The 10,386-nt window shown below is 46.0% G+C and overlaps 1 protein-coding gene across 1 annotated transcript in view; it reads left to right on the forward strand.

The window, feature by feature from the left end:
- Positions 1 to 8,974, forward strand: part of LOC122941832 (pancreatic lipase-related protein 2-like) — a 124,539-nt gene extending 115,565 nt beyond the window's left edge. The window contains exon 14 of the mRNA XM_044299291.1: positions 8,853 to 8,974. Within this exon, the coding sequence (XP_044155226.1) occupies positions 8,853 to 8,919 (67 nt within the window). The 3' untranslated portion in view covers positions 8,920 to 8,974. The remainder of the gene's footprint in view (positions 1 to 8,852) is intronic.
- Positions 8,975 to 10,386: the final 1,412 nt, after the last annotated feature.

A 10,386-nucleotide genomic window follows, 5' to 3' on the forward strand; every position in this document is an offset into this window, starting at 1 on the left:
AGGTATCGCGGGACTTGATGCCGAGATTTCGGATGGAGAAAACTATGACAGGGTTCGGAGCGCTCCAATCTTTCAGGAATAATGGCCGAAAAGATATGGTTCAAATTTTCTGCAGATGTTTGTAAAAAGGCCTCTTTGTTGTCCAAAAGGGAGTAGTACGCTGTTTCACGCCAGACGCGTTTCGGGGACCTCTTACCCCTTCCTCAGTGGCAGCTACTCTCCCATCTTGGACTGGCTATTTATAGACCGCCCAGGTCTGTCCAAATTAGTGGTATGGAGTCAGTAATCCAGGATTCGGCTGTGTTTCTGTAAGTGCAGTTTTTTATGCGTTTTTTTCCACTGCATCTGATCCTGCGTTTTTTTATTTTCTATATGCGTTTTTTTGGGATATTGTATCTTGCAGTAAATGGTCACCACCCAGAAGAGATGATTATTATATCATGTTGCATTTAAGTAAAAATGAATAAATAACTCTAAGAACATTTAAAATGTTAAGAAATAATGATAAAATGCTTAGACATCAGTGGATAATAAAATCTGAAATATAAAATCAATATGGAGCACAAAAATATGTCAATAGAGGAATAGTTATCAATTTGATTTAATATTCAGGGATTTGATCTGTGATGATGATGGTAAGGAGGTACATGTCTGGCCCAGAGGGGGGGTCTCAGTGCTGATAGACAGCCTTGACATGAGACTCTCCATCGGGTGTCAGACATGCAGCTCAAGATCTACAGAAAGCCAAAGATCTCTAGTTCGGCATTCAAACCCATTGGAATGAGGCTGCCGAAATCGAAGATCAGTCTTGATTCAGCTCTAGACATTTTTTCAATATGTTTGCCTCCACGCCAATGTTGGTCGATTTTTTGTAGTGCCATGAAGGACATGCCTTTCGGGTTTTTGTCATGGAATTCTTTAAAATGTTTTGATAACGCATGTTTCATATAGCCGTTCTTGATGTTTCGCAGATGTTCACCTATTCTAACTTTAAGGGATCGTTTTGTTCTCCCAATATACTGCTTATTGCAGGGACATTGAATCAAATAGATCACACTTGAGGTATTGCAATTGAGGAAGCTTCTTATAGTCATTGAAAAATTGTTTTGGGTTGAAGTAACTTCTGTAATTTTTTTAGGGGGTTTGGTTATCTTACAACCTTGGCATTTGCCACATCTAAAGAACCCTTTTAGGTTAATCCAATTATTTATATGAGGGGAAATTTTATTGGATTTGTATTTGATAGAAGGGGCAATTTTGAGTCCTTTAGATGTGGCAAATGCCAAGGTTGTAAGATAACCAAACCCCCTAAAAAAATTACAGAAGTTACTTCAACCCAAAACAATTTTTCATACCAACGGTGACGTCACCAGCTCAGACGTGAGCTTTAATCCAAAACAGGTAACGGGCATATTTTGCTACCGGCCGGGGCGAATTACTGCCCAATACCTTAATAACAAAAAGCCGACGCCACAGCCATCCTTCCTGGATCCACGTCTCCTGCCCTGCTTCAAACACAGAACAGACACGTGGACCATCACGGAACACCACATCGCGGCAGATACATCTGAGTAAAGGTAGGACAAACGCACAGATTTACTGCCTATAGTGTAAAAGTACGTGATAAGGAGGAGTGCGCTTTGTTTAACTTGTTTGGCACCACTTCTACCATAGCGCGCGGTGTAACATTATTGTTTCCATGATATAATAATCATCTCTTCTGGGTGGTGACCATTTACTGCAAGATACAATATCCCAAAAAAACGCATATAGAAAATAAAAAAACGCAGGATCAGATGCAGTGGAAAAAAACGCATAAAAAACTGCACTTACAGAAACACAGCCGAATCCTGGATTACTGACTCCATACCACTAATTTGGACAGACCTGGGCGGTCTATAAATAGCCAGTCCAAGATGGGAGAGTAGCTGCCACTGAGGAAGGGGTAAGAGGTCCCCGAAACGCGTCTGGCGTGAAACAGCGTACTACTCCCTTTTGGACAACAAAGAGGCCTTTTTACAAACATCTGCAGAAAATTTGAACCATATCTTTTCGGCCATTATTCCTGAAAGATTGGAGCGCTCCGAACCCTGTCATAGTTTTCTCCATCCGAAATCTCGGCATCAAGTCCCGCGATACCTTCAGCGGTGAATTACATACTACGGCTTGAGACGTGACTACGTGACATGCTGGCGTCCGTACGAACAAGCCAGAGATAATCAACGCAGCAGCGGTTGTTCTAAAAGAACATTTTCCTTCAACCTCCAGGTCCGGAAGGCTGTATTTTCACACATTTTGCCTCGACCAAGGAGAAGGTAAGACCCTACACAGGGTTCAAAACAATATAAAACTGCTCCTACAATTTGGACATTGATCTATCTGCAGTCAGACAGGACTTTCCTCCTTTCTTCCCACAGAGGTCTGTGGAGTAGGGAACAGACTACAATATCTCTTCAAAGAATCATTATATTATTTGTTTGCTTTGTTTCATACCACCGACTCTTAGTTATATCTTGCAATTTATCTATTCATTCATTTATATACCCCTAGGTGACATTTGCATATATTGAATTTTACTGTGAATTTTATTGTTTATTGTTTTAATTAAATTGTACGTGATCACTTTATATTACATTTAGGATTGTTTTTATCCACACATACAGAGTGCCAGTCCATAATTTTCTCTTTTTTCTCTTTATTCTCAGTGTCCATATGTGATTAGGGATTCTTATAATTCATATAAAATCCAGATAAAGTCCATAAAAATCCCAAAAATTGTTCCTAGAAAATGTTCATAAAAAATATTCATAAAAAATATATTCATAAAAATTGCCTAAAGATCATAGATCGCAAAATTCATATAGTTCAAAGATTATTCTGAGTTCATATAGAAAAAAAGGCAGTAAGTTCAAAAGGTTGTCTCTGAGTTCATATAAATTGATTCTTGTAAATAGTAAAAAACAGTTCCTATCAGTAGTGGATCGATCCCCAAAGGATGTTTTTATATTGATCACTGCTATTAAAGCAATCAGAATGATATTGCAGCTAGATCTTTCATATATCTGCTCCTCAATAGAGCGCTGGGTCTTCACCTGGGAAGGAAATAGCACAGGGGTACATTACCGCTCTGCCGTGTTTCTCCGGCTGTCCAGGTAGTAGGCGGCGTTCTCTGTTTGTCCAGGTAGTAGGCGGCGTTCTCTGTTTGTCCAGGTAGTAGGCGGCGTCCTCTCTTTGTCCAGGTAGTAGGCGGCGTTCTCTCTTTGTCCAGGTAGTAGGCGGCGTCCTCTCTTTGTCCAGGTAGTTGGCGGCGTTCTCTCTTTGTCCAAGTAGTAGTCGACGTTCTCTCTTTGTCCAGGTAGTAGGCGGCGTTCTCTCTTTGTCCAGGTAGTAGGCGGCGTTCTCTCTTTGTCCAGGTAGTAGGCGGCGTCCTCTCTTTGTCCAGGTAGTTGGCGGCGTTCTCTCTTTGTCCAAGTAGTAGTCGACGTTCTCTCTTTGTCCAGGTAGTTGGCGGCGTCCTCGGTCTGCACGTGGATTTGTGGCGGTCTTGCCGTCGTGCACTTTTCTCCTTCGGTGACGTCACTTCCGGGTAGTGAGAAATACTTCGGCGGTCAGCGTCCCACACGTTCCACTGAGCGGGATTATTTGAGATGAGCGCGAGATGAGCGCGATACCCACTGAAGAAGAAGCTGAAAGCTCTAAAACGCGTATGGGGAGAGAGCAGCCATAAGTCCCATATTTATACTGGCCAGTATATGGAACATTTTGCGGTGAACACTAAGAAGACCCGCCATTTCAAATAATCCCGCTCATCTCGAATAATCCCGCTCATTGGAACATGTGGGACGCCGACCGCCAAAATATTTCTCACTACCCGGAAGTGACGTCACCGGAGGAGAAAAGCGCACGACAGCAAGACCGCCACAAACCCATGTGCAGAGCAAGGACGTCGCCAACTACCTGGACAAAGAGAGGACGCCGCCTACTACCTGCACAGAGAGAACACTGCCTACTACCTGGACAAAGAGAGAACGCCGCCTACTACCTGGACAAAGAGAGAACGCCGCCAACTACCTGGACAAAGAGAGAACGCCGCCAACTACCTGGACAAAGAGAGAACGCCGCCTACTACCTGGACAAAGAGAGAACGCCGCCAACTACCTGGACAAAGAGAGAACGCCGCCAACTACCTGGACAAAGAGAGAACGCCGCCTACTACCTGGACAAGAGAGAACGCCGCCTACTACCTGGACAAAGAGAGGACGCCGCCTACTACCTGGACAAAGAGAGAACGCCACCAAATACCTGGACAAAGAGAGAACGCTGCCAACTACCTGGACAAAGAGAGAATGCCGCCTACTACCTGGACAAAGAGAGAACGCCGCCTACTACCTGGACAAAGAGAGAACGCCGCCTACTACCTGGACAAAGAGAGAACGCCGCCTACTACCTGGACAAAGAGAGAACGCCGCCTACTACCTGGACAAAGAGAGAACGCCGCCAACTACCTGGACAAAGAGAGAACGCCGCCTACTACCTGGACAAAGAGAGAACGCCGCCTACTACCTGGACAAAGAGAGAACTCCGCCTACTACCTGGACAAAGAGAGAACGCCGCCTACTACCTGGACAAAGAGAGGACGCTGCCTACTACCTGGACAAAGAGAGAACGCCGCCTACTACCTGGACAAAGAGAGAACGCCGCCTACTACCTGGACAAAGAGAGAACGCCGCCTACTACCTGGACAGCCGGAGAAACACGGCAGAGCGGTAATGCACCCCTGTGCTATTTCCTTCCCAGGTGAAGACCCAGCGCTCTATTGAGGAGCAGATATATGAGAGATCTAGCTGCAATATCATTCTGATTGCTTTAATAGCAGTGATCAATATAAGAACAACCTTTGGGGATCGATCCACTACTGATAGGAACTGTTTTTTACTATTTACAAGAATCGATTTATATGAACTCAGAGACAACCTTTTGAACTTACTGCCTTTTTTTCTATATGAACTCAGAATAATCTTTGAACTATATGAATTTTGCAATCTATGTTTCTCCATATTGCTTCCTTTGCTGGCTGGATTCATTGTTCCATCACATTATACACGGCTTGTTTTCATGGTTACGACCACCCTACAATCCAGCAGTGGTGGTCGTGCTTGCACACTATAGGGAAAGGCACCGGCCAATGGGTGCACCCTCAGTATCAGACACCTGGATTACAGGGTGGTCATAACCATGGAAATGTATAAGTGTCTAATGTGATGGAAAAATGTATCCAGGCAGCAAAGGAGGCGACATGGAGAATCACATTACATTAGGAAGTGCCGGGCATTAACTTTCTCTACATGATAAATGACATTTGCAGAAGTTAGACAACCCCAAGGGGCATTGTTAGGGCATCAAAAGATCTGTGGCCCAAGCCTCAATGCAGATGTACCATATTCGTAAAGTATCCACCCGCCTCCCAAATCCCCCAGCAGTAATAAGACATCACTGTATTAATAATGCCGCCTATAGTGCCCATGTAGTGAGAAGGCCCCTTATAATGCCCTCTTTAGTGTCCTAGTACTTAGTGGTTATCTGAGGGCCCCTCACACTGAATCTACTTACCCGGCTCCCGCTCCCTGCGCCACTCCCGGTCCCTGCACCGACGCTGCTGCTGCCCGTGCGCGGATGAAAACATGCCAATGGCAGGCAGTGACAGGGACGAGCCTCCCTAGTGTCACCCATGATGCTAGGGAGGCTTGTCCCCATCACCTCCTGCCATTGGCTGCTCCTCCCTGACACTGGATGTTTTCACGGGGAGAAGCAGCAGCAGCGGTGCAGGGAGCGGGGAGCCAGGTAATTAGAATCAGTGTGAGGGGCTCGGGAATATGGGGGCATTTTTTTGTCTCGGTTAACCCCTTTATAGTGTCCTCTATAGTGCCCCTAGCTAGGGGTGAGCGACTCGAGCTTCGGATCCAAAATCCAAACTCGATTTGTTCCAAAAACTTCTGCAACTTTAAAAAACATTTCAAAACAGGAATCAGAAGTCGACTTTGGTGCCGAGGTAGCGGCCAGTACTGAGGCCGACTTCGGATTCCTGTTTTAAAACACAAATGAAGGAGTACTTTTAAAGCAGGCATGCTCAACCTGCGATCCTCCAGCTGTTGCAAAACTACAACTCCCAGCATGCCTGAACAGCCTACAGCAGTGCATGGTGGGAGTTGTAGTTTTACAACAGCTGGAGGGCCGCAGGTTGAGCATGCCTGCTTTAAAGGATCTACAGTGGTGAGTGCCGCCTGTTCATTGCTTTACTCTGTGGATTCCTGTTTTAAAATGTTTTTAAAGTTGTAAAATCAAAGCCTGATGTTATTTACTGAAGTCTCGCGCGACTTTGAGCTTAACGACTTTCTCGTACTGAAGCACCTACATTTTAATGCTGCGCGGAGACCGGTCTAAGCACAGCAGTAAAGCGAAGATTTGGAGCAAATCGACTTCGAAACTTGGATTGGAAGCTCGATTTGTTTCCTCCTACCCCAGCAGCAACAATGTCACAGCTGTCCTACCAGTATTAATAATGCCCCTGACAGTGCCTCTAGTAATGCCCCCCATAATTCCCCTAGTAATAATAAGGCCCCTATAATGCCCCCGGTAATAATAATGACCCCATAGTACCCCAGTATTAAAAATGCACCCTTAGTAACCCTGGTGAGAAAAATAACCCCTATGGTGCCTGGGTAATATTGGACCTCCAATAATAATGATGCCCCACATTGTCCCCAGTAATCATACCTCCTATTCTGCCCCCAGTAATAATAATGCCCCCTATTGTGTCTCTGGTAATAATAATGTCCCCACAATGTCCTACCACTGCCCCCAGTAATATCCCTATAGTGCCCCCAGTAATAATCCCCACTGCCCCCAGTATTGTCCTACCACTGGCCGCAGTAATGTCCCTATAGTGCCCACAGTAATATCCCTATAGTGCCCCCAGTAATAATCCCCACTGCCCCCAGTATTGTCCTACCACTGCCCACAGTAATATCCCCACTGCCCACATTAATGTCGCTATAGTGCCCGCAGTAATGTCCCTATAGTGCCCACAGTAATGTCCCTATAGTGCCCCCAGTAGTAATCCCCACTGCCCACAGTAATGTCCCTATAGTGCCCACAGTAATGTCTCTATAGTGCCCACAGTAATGTCTCTATAGTGCCCACAGTAATGTCCCTCTAGTGCCCAAAGTAATGTCCTTATAGTGGCCACAGTAATGTCTCCTAGTGCCCACAGTAATGTCTCTATAGTTCCATAGTAATGTCCCTATAGTGCCCACAGTAATGTCTCTATAGTGCCCACAGTAATGTCTCTATAGTGCCCACAGTAATGTCCCTCTAGTGCCCAAAGTAATGTCCTTATAGTGGCCACAGTAATGTCTCCTAGTGCCCACAGTAATGTCTCTATAGTTCCATAGTAATGTCCCTATAGTGCCCACAGTAATGTCTCTATAGTGCCCACAGTAATGTCTCTATAGTGCCCACAGTAATGTCTCTATATTGGCCACAGTAATGTCTCCTAGTGCCCACAGTAATGTCACCCACTGCCCACAGTAATGTCACCCCGTCTGCGCTCACGGCAACTGTCAGTGAGATTCATGCCTGGCCCCGTCAGAGCGCTCATCACATCCGGTCGGTCCAGTATCTATAAGACCCCAGCACTGCCCTACTAGGAGTATTTACTAATGAAGTGAGTGGGCGGAGCCTGTCCAATGTTAGTAAGACTCCGCCCACCTGCTTAATTAGTGATTAGAGGGCGGTGCTGAGGCCTGATAGGTAAGAAGATGCCGGGCCGAGCGAATGTGACGCTGCTGTGATGAGCTCTTTGACAGGGGCCCGGCATGAAGTACGATGCTGGGTCCCATTACTAGTGAGTGCAGACATAAGCATAGCCCCCAGCCAGTCACCCCCTGACGGCAGTACCGCTGCCATGCAGCCATGCCCCTGGCTACCCCTTTAATGTGGAAGGTGATAAGTGAAAAGGACCACAGTAAGGCGCCATGCAGGGTCAGTGCCGTGATATTGTATAATGCTATTGTCATATCTCTCATATTTGCGCCTTATTCACCTAAAACTAAAACGCTAGTGCATGCCCTCGTCATCTCCCGCCTGGACTACTGCAACATCCTCCTGTGTGGCCTCCCATCCAGCACTCTCACTCACCTCCAATCTATCCTCAACTCCACTGCCTGGTTAATCCACTTCAGCTCTCGTTACTCCTCTGCCTACCCCTCTGCCGGTCCCTTTACTGGCTCCCCATCGCCCAGCGAATTCAGTTTAAAATATTGATAACTACATATAAGGCCGTCCACAACCTGTCCCATCCTCATATCTCTGACCTGCTCCCCCGATACATCCTCACCCGTAATCCCCGATCCTCACAGGATCTCCACCTCTGTTCTCCTCTCATCTGTTCTTCCCACAATCGACTACAAGATTTCTCACGTGCCTCTCCCCTACTCTGGAACTGGCTACCCCAAGACATTAGACGCCCCCCAACATCCAAACCTTCAAGAGTAACCTGAAAACCCACCTCTTTAGGAAAGCCTACCATCTGCAATGAGCATGCTGCCACCAAACTGCCACTTGAGCAGCCTATACCCTCACCTACTGTGGTCTCCCCTTCCCTTATAGATTGTAAGCTCTTGCGGGCAGGGTCCTCTACCCCTATGTACCCATCTGTTAATAGTTTCTTGTTTACTGTAGGTATGTATGTGGAACCCCCTCTTGATGTACATAGAATTCATGGCGCTTTCAAATTAATAATGATTTTTCTGTGTATAATGTGTGACACTGATCTCATGTATGTGTCCTTTCAGGTACCAGTTCTGTGGTGGAGGGACAACAGAAGATGGCGTTGCCCAGACCCTGACCCCGTGTCCATAAGTTACCCACATGTCACAGAAGTGAACATCACCAATAAAGGTGCAGAATAAGAAGCCATCCGTCTCATGTCATCATTGGTAGAAACTTGTATACTGTATATACCAAAACTATCTACTGCTGCTGACAACCAGCCTGTGTATTGTGTCAGAGAGGTTGTCAATCTTTTATTGAAAAAGTATTTCCGGAGATGATTACAGTGCGATACGTTAATAACGCCTCATACAATCCCTGTGTTTCTTAAATAGAACCCCCCACCCCCTCGTATCCAGCCTAAAAGACCAGAATGATGCCCCCTGTGCCCAGTCTCTGGTGAGGAGACCTCCATGTTCTGCAGTCTGGTCTCCTGTGACATGTAAACATCACAGTTCTCCTCGGGCAATCACTAATAAATTGCCCTACGTCTCACCTTGGTTTTCAGACTGTTCACAAGTCACTAAGCTTTCTTCTTTTCACCACTTGAAATCCCTCCTCAGTGGCCGACTCCATGGTTTCTGTGGTGGGACTGGAACCTTGATGTTTCGAAGGGTTCTCTCCAGGACCTCACTGGATGTCTCCATAATGATGGTTTCTACAGTTTCTATATTAGTACTAGAACCTTCCTGCTCAGAGGAGACCTCACCAGCTGCTCCAGATGTCTCCACGCTGACAGGTGTCACTTGCTGATTATTTCTGCGTGGTCACTTACACTTTTTGGCTGTGGCTCCACCAAGGCTGCATCAGAGCCAGGTGTCTGGTGACTCCATGGTTCTGCATCCACTGGACTCTTACTTTGTAGCCTCCATTCCAGATTCCTTCTTCATCATAAATCTTATAAGGTGAATCGAGGACCAAACATTGTCTTCTCCGCCAGTACAATACATCTGCTAGTTCCACCACCTTGGACTGGAGGAGAATTCTCTGTGGTCAAAGGTTTGGACAACTGGAGAACCTGCAGATTTCTCCAGATTTCATGATGTTTGGTAGAATAAAATTTCTCCAAGAACAGGTCCAGGCTCTGCGGCAGCTTGAAGCCGATGTCATGGATCCTGGTGGTTGTGTAAGCCGTGTACCAGGATGGGCTCCCCAGGATACAGCGAAGTCACAAATGAGAAAAGCAACTCTGACACCAGCTTTTGTAAAACAAATGTTTTACTGTAACAGGTTATCAAAAATCCCTGTGTCGCACAGCACGGCATCCTCCGATGGTAGCCGGAAAACACTTGAGCAATTTACCCACTGCAAGCAGAGCTAACTCTGCCTCTCCATACCTGTCATTACCCTGAAGAACAGGAACAATCATGTGTGTGTTTTTCTGCATCTGTCAGTATTGCTTTTAAAGTGAAAGGTCCTTTAATATTCTTATTGATTGTTATAGCATTTAAAGTAGAATGTCTGAGCCTAGTATTACCATGCCACTGTTAGAGGATACAAAGATAGATAGGGTAGAGGGGGAAGAGCAAGGGAGCCTGTCTGAGTTGGAAGAGTCTA

Source organism: Bufo gargarizans, chromosome 6, assembly GCF_014858855.1.
Source record: "Bufo gargarizans isolate SCDJY-AF-19 chromosome 6, ASM1485885v1, whole genome shotgun sequence".
NCBI lineage: Eukaryota > Metazoa > Chordata > Amphibia > Anura > Bufonidae > Bufo > Bufo gargarizans.